Source organism: Ochotona princeps, chromosome 8, assembly GCF_030435755.1.
Source record: "Ochotona princeps isolate mOchPri1 chromosome 8, mOchPri1.hap1, whole genome shotgun sequence".
Lineage (NCBI taxonomy): Eukaryota > Metazoa > Chordata > Mammalia > Lagomorpha > Ochotonidae > Ochotona > Ochotona princeps.
The window spans coordinates 16,834,338-16,846,162 of record NC_080839.1 but is presented as its reverse complement, the minus strand read 5'-3'; the positions used below and the strand labels follow the sequence as shown (position 1 = coordinate 16,846,162).

Here is an 11,825-nt window from a genome sequence, read left to right as displayed (position 1 = left end):
TATATTATATACAACTACTTAGACTGTGTATATAAAGTGTGACTGGAATATAAAGAAATTTTCTGTTTAGACTTGGGCCCTGTCCCCAGGATATCACATTAGATCTCATTTGGAATATGAAAATATTCCCCATTCCAGTGCTTTTGCTCCCAAGCATTTCAGGGAAGGAATTCTCCACCTTGTATTATGGCTGTTCCTGGCCTGTGCACACTTTCCATGGCCTCCCGTGTTCTGGTTCTGACTGACTTCCTCCCCTCCGCACCCGTGCGCTTGCCTGCTGGGGAGCCTGCCATGCAGGAGGGACCTGGGCCCTTGTCACGGTGCATTCCTGAGGCCTCAGTGCCCTGTGCTGTGCCCTTGGCTGGGAATGCTGCTTCTGCCCCGATGCTGACTGCCAGCCTTTCCCTGTTTGCTTGAGAAGCTTGAGGCTCTGGTGTGGGCTTCCTGAGGTTGCCTTGGCGCTGGCACGTTGAGAACTAGCTGCCACAGTTACCAAATGAAAAGGAAGTTAGTGCTTGACTCTATCCAAACTGCAGATTATGGTCTCAGTGTTGCCCACAACCCTGTCTCCAGGACCACATGAGGCCTTTCACAGACATGCCCTATCCTCTTTTTTTTTTTTAAGATTTATGTGAAAGTTAGAAAGATACATCTTCTAGCCACTGTTTCAGTCCCCAAATGGCTGAAATGGCCTGGCTGTACCAGGCCAAAGCCAGCAGCCAGGAACTCCATCTGGTCTCCAGCATGGTACAGGAACCCAAGCACTTGGGCCATCTTCCACTGCTTTCCCAGGCACTAGCAGGGAGCTGGATCAGAAAATAGAGCAACTAGGATCTAAACAGGTGCCTGTATGGGATGCTGCTGTTGCTGGCAGTGGCTTAAACCTCTATGTCACTACACTGACTCATCGCATCCTCATAAAAGCGCTACTGGGACCAAGAAGATAGGATCTGGGACACTCTGAACTTATGGAACTACAGTCAAAGCTACGCCCAAGTCTATACCCTGGATACCCTTCTCCCTGGACTGTGGGACAGCGCTGATTGTAGATGAGGGGAAGGTGGCCAACTGACTTCAGCTGACCTCCATTGTCAGGGACTCTACCCATCTGACCCAAACAATATTCACTGGGATTGTGCATGCTGGGCAGTGATGCAGAAGGGCCCTGCTTTAGCAGGACAGTTTGTTTATACTGAAAAGTGTTAAGAGGTCATCATGTGGGCCCAGCACGATGGCTGAGTGGCTAAAATCCTCACCTTGCAAGTGCCAGGATCACATGTGGATGCTAGTTTGTGTCCCAGCTGTTTCTCTTCCCATGCAGTTCCCTGCTTGTGGCCTGGGGAAGCAATGGAGGACGGCTCAAAGCCTTGGGGCCTTGCCACCCGAATGGGAGACCCGGAAGAAGCTCCTGGCTCCTAGCTCTGAGTTGGCTCAGCTTCAGCAGTTGCAACCACTTGGGGAGTGAACCAGTAGATGGAGGATCTTTCTCTTTCCTTTCCATAAATCTGATCTACTTTTCTAATAAAAAAAAAAAAAGAATAAATGTTAAAAAAAAAAAGAAGCTGGGAGTTACGGTGGCCTTCTTCAGAATCAAAAAGTAAAATGCTTTACATGTGCAAGGAGCTAAAATGGAGACATCGTGGGCCAGAGTGCCTGCCTCAGCCAGCAGCCACATCCCTCAGACTCATCACTGAACACGCTAAGTCTTCTTCTTTGCTTGGATCCTGGAGCCAAGGGCCGTGAGGTCTGCATATAAGTTCCGCTTCAGGATAGTGCTACTGCACAGCAGGGCCCCATGGAGGGCCCCCATCAGCCCACAGGTGAAGATATCCTGGCCTGGAAGACAAGAGCAGAGACCTGTGACTGCCTCCACAGGGGAGATGGGAGGGCAGGGGCTCCCGTGTGCATCCCCTGCCATCCCAGCAATGTGGGGCAGACCCTCTAGACGGCTGCAGTTTGGGGCCAGGGCCAGAGCCACGCAGCGTGTACAGCAGCCCAGCTCCACGTAAGAGTTGCAGGGGTGGGTGATGAGGGAACAAAAGAATCCAGGGATCTGGGCCCGGCGGCGTGGCCTAGCAGCTAAAGTCCTCGCCTTGAACGCCCCGGGATCCCATATGGGCGCTGGTTCTAATCCCGGCAGCTCCACTTCCCATCCAGCTCCCTGCTTGTGGCCTTGGAAAGCAGTCGAGGACGGCCCAAGGCTTTGGGACCCTGCACCCGCATGGGAGACTTGGAGGAGGTTCCAGGTTCCTGGCATCAGATCGGCGCGCACCGGGCCGTTGCAGCTCACTTGGGGAGTGAATCATCGGACGGAAGATCTTCCTCTCTGTCTCTCCTCCTCTCTGTATATCTGACTTTGTAATAAAAATAAATAAATCTTTAGAAAACAAAAAAAAGAATCCAGGGATCAGGGAGGTCCAGGGTCTGAGATGGTGGCAAGAGGGGGTGGACTGTGTACCTGTCAGGTAGAGGTTAGGGATGGGGGTCTGGGCCCTCAAGGAGGCCATCACTTGAGGATGCAGGCGGCCCAGGTCATGGTCAGCCCCGTAGCAGGCACCCCGGGGAGCAGCCAGGTAGAACTGACTGGTCAGCGGGGATCCTCCAGTCACGCTGTCCACCTGGGGAGGCAACAATGCAGCCAAGGGCTGAGATGGCAGGTTCTTGACTCCTAAATGAGCGATGGTTCCTAAATGGGTGGGCTCCCTGGCTTTCCCTCAGCTTGGTTATCCCAAGGCCTTGTTTCCCTGGCCTGAGGACAAGGTAGAAGTGGCTGCAGGAGGCAGGTCCCCTAGGCTGCAGCACACTGCCCCGCCCTACCTTTCCCTCCAGGTGTGGGAACAGTCTCATGACCACCGCCATGCAGGCTTCCACAAAGGTGCCCTTGAACGTCTCGTAGTCATTGCCCCGCTTTCCCTTGGGCTCCTCCTGCCATTCTTCAAACCACTCGAAGGCAGTGGGCACCAGTATATTCATCGTGGACCGGCCTGGGGACACAAGCCAGAGTTTACTCCTGCCCCACCCCCAGCCTCCCTGCTTCCCTGACACCTACAGTCCCACCTGGGAACCGATCCTCCCAAGTTGGGTCCTTGGCTGATGGGAAAGCAATGAAGAGCAGGGGGATGTGTTCTGCTGCCTTGTCCTTGGGCATGGAGATGTAGCGCTCCATCCTGCAGATGGAAGGAGTCGTGCCTGCCTGTTCCCAGGCCTTTCCTCAGAGCACCCTCCTCCCCGCTGCCCACCCCCACCAGCACAGGACAGCCCAGGGCCTCCCCACAGGGAGGGATGCGAAAAAGCCCTGCTAACAGCACCCTGGAAATGGCCCTCCTCCCCCTACGCCACCACCACCGAACCCCAGCCCTGAAGGGGGAAGCAGAGGCTTCAGAGCCCCCTGGACATCCCCTCCCTCCAGGCTCCTCCCACGCAGGCCTTACGCCTTGTCCATGTCGGTGTCGAAGTAAACGTAGTAGTTGGTGGACTGCAGCCCCAGTTCCTCCTTGGTGCCACGGAGGCAGATGAAGATGGAGAACATGGCCAGGCCGGGCCGCACCAACCCCAGCTGCTGCTTCACTCCTGCCAGAGGGAGTGGGCAGGGACTGCTGACCTTGAGGTTCTAGGGACTCCCTGCTCTAGGAGAGCTCCTGGCTGCTGCCCCTGGATCTGCTGCCTGGTGCCCAGGTGCCACTGAGGACCCAGGCCATCTCTACAGCTGCTCACCCTGAGCTTGACCAGGGCCTGCTTCCTGCCTATGGAGGGCACAGCTTCAGCCTCCTGCTCTCCCAAGTCATCCCACCTCACATCTGGGCAGGCACCTTTCTTCACCCCCGTTTGAGAGGCATAATTACAGAGAAGGAGAGACATATCGAAAGGTTTTCCATCTGCTGGTTTGCTCCCCAGATGGTCACAATGCCTAGAGCTGAGTTGTTCCTAAGCCCATGAACCAAGAGCTTCTTCCAGGTCTCACACGTGAGTGCCAGGACCCAAGGACTTGGGCCATCTTCTGTTGCTATCTCAGGCCATAAGCAGGGAACTAGATGGGAAGTGGAGCAGTCAGGACATGAATTGGTATCTATATGGGAAGCCGGCAAGAAAGGAGGCTTAGCCTACTACGTCATGGTGCCAGCCCCACAGGCCCCTTTCTAAGCAGGTGACGCCCAGTCTCTGGCCACCAGGTGGCTCACACACCAGCAGGAGTCGCACTAACTGCCTCCCATCTTCCCCTTTGTGTCCTTGAGGGATAAACTCATGACTGGGCTCCAAGCTCTGAAGACCACACACTTGAACAGTAGCTCATTCCAAGCCTTGATTTCATTATTAACACAAGCCACCTAATGTATGAATATGCATGATTCTCACATACGAAGTAGTGCATATGACCAGATGCAATTGCATTATGGGCATTTGGCATTTGAGAGCCTGGGCTGCAGGAGAGAGGGAGGAGTCCCTGTGTCTGGGCTGCCCTACCTCTCCATGTGTGACCCCAGGCCAGCTTTCTAGAAGCTCACTCCCACTCTTCCTGTTTGTCCCCTGCCTGAGGAATGACTCGGTCCTGGTTGCACTGCCTCATTCACTGAACAGACACTGCTGAGGACCTAAAATGGGCTGGAGCCCTGGGTATGCAGGCCTTGGGAAACAACAGGAACTGGGCACGATGCCTGTCCATTGAGGAAAGGCTGGCAGTCCTAGCAGAGGCTCTGGGCAGGGTAACTGGAATCCATCATCCGAGCAGCCTGCTCATGGGTGGGGCAGGGGGTAGTACTGCCAACAAGCATAGCGGCAGGATAGTGGCCCCAGCCTCAGGCGCCCCCAGCTGTGGGCACCCACCGAGGAGGAAGAGGGGAGCATGTGACTGTCCCACCTCCCGCACTGTGCCTGGAGGTGGGTGGGGCTGGGTATTCAGAAGCCTCTTGGAACAGCAAGAATCCCCCCACTCAGCCTACTCCCTCACCCCCCCTCAAGCTAGGAGGAAAGGACAGGGAGCCCCATCCCTTCCTCTGCACCCCATCTTGCTAGTTGGCGACAGATTTCAGAAGGGCTTCTCTGCCTGACCATGCCACCCCTACATGTGACAGCAGCTGGCACTGCCTGAAGTGTCCTCAAGGTGGGATGTACACGGGGCAGCACCCCTCCCTGACCCAGTGCAGGAGGGCAGTTCCTAAGTCACCTTGGGCAGGCACCATGACATTCTCATGGCAGAGAATGTCAGATCGGTGTGAACCCAGTGGACTGTGAGCAGGGAGCAGGGGACCAGGAAACTTCCCACATGGCGGCCTCAGAGAGCCTGGGAGAGACAGGAGGGGTTCCGGGGACGGGAGGTAGCAAAGACCAAAAGAAAGGTCTGTCCACCTTGCTAACCTCAGCTTACCCAGGCTGGGAGGGGTGGACCTGTGTAGTGAGGCAAAGAGCGCGAGGCTGGTTGTGGTGTTGCCCAACCTGCACCTTAAGAGGCACAACTTAAGGTGCTTTCCCACCAAGAGTCTAGGACCTCACAGACCCAAGAGCACACCCCCTGGAGAAAGTGAGCGCCCTTCTTCCTGCTCTCGCTACCCCTCCAGGCTACGGTCCTCATCCACTTACATCCTGAGCTGCTCTGTACTCCCTCTCTGACTCCAAACAGAATCCTGCATCTGCACCTTGTCACCACCACTCCTCACTCCGGCCGGCGGTCTCCTTCCCAAACTCACGCAGGCAGTAAGCACTCCACTAAGCGAGCTTAGCCACATTGCTCCCTAGCGGCTGACCTGCTCCCCTGCCTCATGCATGAGGTCTTTTCTCTGCAAGCTAGATCCTTTCCAGTGCAGGGGATACCAAGAATCTGGTCTGTCTGAGACTATGGTTCTCTGCCAGCTCAGCCACACTCAGTGTGGTGGTCTCGGGGCGTGAGTGCACCTGCACGGGCCTCGGCTTCCTCCAGCACAAGTGTTCAGAGAATGACCTCAGAGAGCAGTGTTCTTGCACTTGGTGTATGAGGACCATCAAAGGTGAAGCACACTGCTCCCCAACTCCTTGCCAGGCTCACCCCTGGGCAATTGAGGGTGGTGGGTGGACTGGAAGAGGAGCATTCCGACCTTACCTGGCAAGCAGCGGGCGGTCTCAGGCAGTAAGTGCTCATACGTATTGAACAGTCCTGCACTGGAGATCACGATGGGGCAATAGATGTTAACCAGCTCCGACCCCTTCCTCACACTGACGCCTGCAGGAACGAGAGGTTGGCCAGATACTCTGAGCTCCAGGAGGCTGACCTCTGCCAGCCAGAGCTGCTGTTCACTTGTAGAATGGTCCAAATCCTGTGCCTCTGAAAGCCTTCCCTGTGCCCTGCACTGCCTCCCTCAGCCCATGCTGCTCCTTGGTACTTCAGTTATTTTGCCAGGAGCATCCCCTATGATTCTGGAAACTTCCTGGGACAGACTTATCTTGCCATCTCCATTCTTCATCACCTAACCCATAAAAAGACAGCTAGGATTCGATAATGGGAGGACCCTGCCATCTGGTTGGTTGGACCCTTCTGGGCGGGAAGCAGACACGGGGGGTGGTCACCCTGCCACCACCCCACAATTCCTGGTCCCTTCAACAAGTGTCCTCTGCCATCACCAATGGCCTTTCTTCCTTGATTTTTATTTCCCATTGAGCCTCCCACCCACCAGCTCCCCTTCCTTGAAAGCATCCTCAGGTAATCAGCTCTGTCACCCTCAGTCTTCTTTTTGTCCCTAGGCTTCTTTAGGCCTCTCTGGATGCCCACACTGCTTAGCAGAGGCCTTTCTCGCATAGTCCTTGTCTTCAGAGTTTCCCTGTACAGTGACCACCCCGAACTGAGTCCAGGGGACACCAGGCCCCACCCTGCCTCTCACAGACTGAGGGCAGGAAGCCCTGCTGGGGCTGGTGACCTGTGACATACCTAGGACATTCATTGAGCCTGTACAACCTTCTAAGACCTATAGATATATATAAAAAAAAAAGACCCTGCCTCTGCCCTCAAGGTCAAGGTCACAGGTGGCGGGGCAAGCTTTTTTAATGTTCTGGGTCTAAGGGACCACGCTCTCCCTTAGCCCTCTTGCTCCCCTTTCTATCTCCAGTCTCATCCTTATCTCTCAGCACCTGCTGCAAAGAAGGTTCTAGCTTTTCTCCTTGAGCCAGGAAGTCCGTTCTGCTATACCTCCATCCTCAGAGAGGACCTGGGCTTGTCCCACCCGAGCAAAGTGCAAGGCCCTCACCGCAAGCCCTCCCGGCAGAGTCCAGCAGCACCCGGTGCACAGAGGCCTTCGTCAGCACGGCGCCCCCTGCCCGTTGAATCACCGGAATGATGTGGAAGGCGATTTCACTGGAACCACCTCGTGGATAAAAGCTTCCTTTGATGTAGTGGTTAACCAGAACAGCATGCATGGCGAAGGCGGCGTGGCTGGGGGTCACGCCTGCAGAGGGCAGAACAGGCTTCAGAACAGGTGCCATTTGGAAGCAACGTGGCCTCTTGCAATGGACCCCACAACCCGCCTCCACCCCCAGATCCATGCGTTCCCCACCAGGGTCCAGGACGGCCAGAGGAACCACCTCTGAACAAATACAGGGTCCTGTGCAGACCTCGGGGCCAGGGGGATCTCCTGTCTGCCAACCGCTGAGGACAGCGTTGGTTGGAAAGAAAAGTCATCCAGGGCACGGATGAAGGGAGTTTCTAGCAGGGGGTCCAACAGGTGGATGGGCTGCTCTTCCACAGGCTCCAGAAGGCCTGGGGTTTGCTCATTTGCATTTTCATCCACTTGAAAGGCAGAGAAAGAGACGAGATCTTCTGACCACTGGTTCATTCCCCAAATGGTGGCAACAGCCAGGGCCAGGTTTAAGCCAGGAACCAAAAACCCTAGGCTGGTCTTTCATATAGGTCAAAGTACATCTGTGGTCTCCCAAGATATGTTAGAAGGAAGCTGGATCAAAAACAGAGCTAGGTCTCCAGCCAACACTCTCCCGCATAGCAGCTTAACCCACTGTGCCACCACAAACGTGTCCCTGCCCCTGAGGGCCTAGGGTTTATGCTGCTCCACTTCCTTCCACCTCCCACAGGTTCCCTGGGGAAGAGAGAACAAGAGCTCTGACAGGCAACATCTCCTACTGCAGGAACCCCCAGAGGCCCTGGTGTCAAGACCCACCGTAAGTGGGGAAGATGTAGCTGAGCACGGCCTGCAGCTGAGGGGAGGCCCCCAGCTGCCGCAGGACCTCAGCCAGGCTCTGCGTGGACGCCCGCAGGAACGGAGACAGACGCATGAGCGGCCCACACTTGCTGAGCAGCTGAGCCAAGGGCAAGGGCAGGAACTTGAGCAGAACGGCATGGACGGCTCCACGGGAAACCACCTGGGGAAGGAGATGTCATTGCTGCCACAGCTACCAACCCCACAGCCTGCACACGGTCAGCCCACCACACCCAGCCCGGCTGAACTCAGCTGCAGGTGTGAATTTTTTAAAAATCTGGATTCTGCATGTTTCCCACTCACACCCAGACTTTTTTTTTTTTTTTTTTTTGCTTTTGTTTTTTGGTCTTCAGTTCATTTTCTGCTCAGTTCCCTTATCAAAAAAACTTCAGCCTGACCTAGATCGAAGCAAAAAGGCGCGCTGATCAACTGGCCAGCCAAGTTAGGGGAAGGGTAGAGTGCCCCCCCCTAGAAGCCACAGTGAGAGCAGCATGAGCTAAGCTGAAGCTCCAGGGCCAGGAGCTCATGTGACAGAAGGGTGGACAGGGCAAAGGCCAAGTTCAAGACACATGACTCTCTCTCCCTTTTTGCCTCCCCATAGTCACTGCTCTAAGGAGGAAGGTCAGCCGGGCTGGGAGTAAACCAGAGGCTTCTCTGCACATCCTGTTACCTTAACCAACTTCATATACTTGTCAATGGCAGCTTCCTCCCCTGGAAACTTCTCCTTCAGGCCCTGAATGTATGGCTCCTCCCCACTACACATGGGGAACTGCTTACGGCCATCGGGCCCTTCCAGCACCATGATGTCAAAAGGAGAGGACAGGGCAGCCCAGTCGAGCTGTCCCTCCGTGATCTGGTCCAAGATAAATCGGTCACTGCTGCCCTCTTGCATGCGCCCGACGTAATGGATTCCTGTTGGGAGATGCGAAAGTGAGTGGTATTGGGAGAAGGGGCGGAGCCCTGGAAAGGTGGGCGAGGGAGGATATAAGAGGCTGCCCAGTCTGGTCAAGTTCAAGCCCAGGGTGGGCTAGCTATCCTTTCTGCAGGGAGGTGTCCCAGCCCTCCTGGCCAGTTGAGTCCCCCTCCCCAGTAGAGGTGGTCTGTGAGACAAGGAAAGAGGTGCACAGGAAGAAGACAGCAGCTACCCCCAAAGCCCGTGGAAATGCACAGTAGCCTCCCACAGCACAGCCCCACGCTACCTGGACACAGCCACAAGCCCACAGGAGGCTCACCTGTATCAAATTCAAGGCCGTTCTTCCCAAAGGTGTGACAACAGCCCCCGGCCTTGGCATGTTGCTCCAGCACCAGAACTCGCTTGCCGGCTTTAGCCAGAATTGCAGCTGCTGCCAGACCCCCAATGCCACTGCCAATCACCACCGCATCCAACTGCTCGGGGACTAGGGTAGCTGAGAAAACTGCAGAAGGAGAGGAGGGAGAGAGTGGGCCTCCGGGCGGGGCACAGGGAGGTCAGAGAAGCCCTTCAGTGGCACAGAGCTCACGGCTGTGAGACCCCAACCACTTCCCCCAGCAAGACTCAGGACTAAATGAAGTGATCTGAAACGGTTAAAGACAACCAAGCTGTGTGGTAGGCTCGTCCAGACCCTGATGGACAGGCTTGGAGGGGACAGAGCCGCTCAGAGGAATCACAGCCCCACCCCCTCTCTTTAGGGGAGCTGTGGGCAGAGCCAGGGGGGCCAGGGGACACAGCACCTCAAGGCAGAACTGGATAGCACTTTTTTTTTTTTAAAGATTTTATTTTTATTGGAAATGCAGATTTACAGAGAGAAGGAGAGACAGAGAGAAGGTTCTTTCATCTGCTGGTTCATTCTCCAAGTGGCCCCAACAGTCAGAGCTGAGCTGATCTGAAGCCAGGAGTCAGGAATTTCTTCCAGGTCTCCCACGTGGGTTCAGGGTCCAAGGCCTTGGGACGTCCTCTACTGCTTTCCCAGACACCAAGCAAGGAGCTAGAAGGGAAGTGGAGCAGCCGGGACACAAACTGGCATCCCAGTGCATGCAAGGTGAGGATTTAGCCACTAGGCTATTGCGCTAGGCCCTTTTATCATTTTTTTTTAAAGATTTATTTATGTGAAAGCATAGAAACAGAAAGAGAGGGAGACAAGACAGAGAGAGATCTTCCATTTGCTGATTCACTCCCTCAAATCCCCCCAAAGCCAGGGCTAGATCAAGTTGAACCCAGGAGCCAGGTGCTACATACACATCTCCCATACAGGTAGCAGGGGCAAAGTGCTTAGGCCGTCTCCCACTGCCTTCTGAGGCCCATCAGCAGGGAGCTGGGCCGGAAGCAGAGGCACTGGGACCTGCGCCAGGATGCCCATGTGGGACGCCAGCATCACAAGTGGTGGTTTGTCTTCCTGTGCCATAACACTGGCCCCAAGATTTGCTCTTAAACAAACAACAGAAACACTGTGGAAGGACTGAAATTTGGAATTTCGAAGCGGCAAGATAATTTGATAGACTTTTCACTCACCAAACATTTTTAGAGCCCCATAGTGAGAAAAAAACACACACATTTTAAATCACAACTCCAAACATGTAAATGAAGAACATAATACAGAAATATCACTAGACAATACTCCAGGCACTCTGGCATCTTCCGTCCTACTGCGTTCATAACAGCTAGCTGCCACCCATCCTCTGGATTTCCTCAACCATTAGCACATAGTAACCAGATTTAAACACACAGATAAACTAGCAATCTCACATTTTATGGCCATCCAGGCTAGGTGGAGTGGCTTGTTAATGGCTATGCAGCAAATCGGGGACAGACTCTGTCTTCCTTGGGGAGACACCCTGGAACTCAAGGGGGCTGTCTGCTTTCGAAGATGTGACTTCCAGATGTGTTTGAAAAAGGAAATATGAAGAGCAGGCTCTGAGCCTGATGCTGCCAGTGTCTCTGAAAGCTCAAGAAACAAAGTTTAACCCTCTGAATGGAACCCGGCTTCACCTGTGGAATCCATCACAAAACGCCCTCTCCAGTGTATTTAGGGAGGCATTTCTGTGCAGCTCTCTCAGGGCCCCCAAACAACGAAACGGCTGAAGCGAGCAGCCAGGCAGGGAAAGGTCTTTGACCTCTCGTTGGCTGTGAAGATGCCAAAGGGCAGTGCCAGCACTCGGCTGCTCCAGGACAGTGTCGGCGCCTAGGGGCTAAATACACGGGTTTGTTGGGCGGCGAAGGCGCTTGCTAGCGGCAGACCTTCCCACAGGCGCCTTCACGTGCACGGAAGCAGTCTCCACACTTCACCCGTGGGTAAACTGAGGCTCAAACCTGGCCGAATGGGAATGCAACCAGCAAGAACGCCTGAGCTCAGCCCGGGACCCCAGGCTCCCTTCCGCTGACCTTGTCTGAGAACCTTTTTCCTGGCCTCTTTGTCGGTCACCAGGGGCGCGGGAGGCCGCTTGACGTCCTCCGAGAAGGGGTTCGGGGAGCTGCTAGCGAACAGCCCCAGGTAAACTTTGCGAAGAACCAGCAGCAGCAGCGCGGCCGGCAGCAGCAGCACGAGCCACATCCCGTCTGCCGTGCCGGGTCCGGGGGAATCTGCTGGCTCCGACTCCGCCGGGTTCAAGGGGCAGTGGCTCCGCCCGGCTCTTCTGCCCTCCCCAGGTCGGGAGGCGGAGGCCGCTTTTGACCATTGA

The 11,825-nt window shown here is 55.1% G+C and overlaps 1 protein-coding gene across 2 annotated transcripts; it reads right to left on the bottom strand.

Moving 5' to 3' along the window:
* Positions 1-11,774, bottom strand: RETSAT (retinol saturase). 2 transcript variants are annotated; one of them, XM_004590797.2, is made up of 11 exons: positions 11,530-11,773; positions 9,404-9,586; positions 8,842-9,083; positions 8,133-8,334; positions 7,209-7,406; positions 6,071-6,190; positions 3,432-3,570; positions 3,058-3,167; positions 2,818-2,984; positions 2,459-2,618; positions 1-1,836 (listed from the first exon to the last, which is right to left on the bottom strand). In XM_004590797.2, exons 1-11 carry the CDS (start codon positions 11,696-11,698, stop codon positions 1,700-1,702), a joined length of 1,827 nt encoding a protein of 608 aa, XP_004590854.2. In that variant the 5' UTR covers positions 11,699-11,773; the 3' UTR covers positions 1-1,699. The 2 variants fall into 2 exon arrangements, with proteins under 2 accessions (XP_004590854.2, XP_058523666.1); XM_058667683.1 differs by lacking the exon at positions 9,404-9,586 and having other exon boundaries at positions 11,530-11,774.
* Positions 11,775-11,825: the final 51 nt, after the last annotated feature.

Bases quoted from the DNA above. Each gene is read 5' to 3' on its own strand.
- RETSAT (XM_004590797.2), bottom strand. From the start codon at position 11,698: ATGTGGCTCGTGCTGCTGCTGCCGGCCGCGCTGCTGCTGCTGGTTCTT. The intron at 7,407-8,132 runs GTGGGTCTTGAC...TGCCCTCTGCAG, and splicing joins CTACATCTTCCCCACTTACG to GCGTGACCCCCAGCCACGCC. The intron at 3,571-6,070 runs GTAAGGTCGGAA...TCCCTCTGGCAG, and splicing joins GACCGCCCGCTGCTTGCCAG to GAGTGAAGCAGCAGCTGGGG.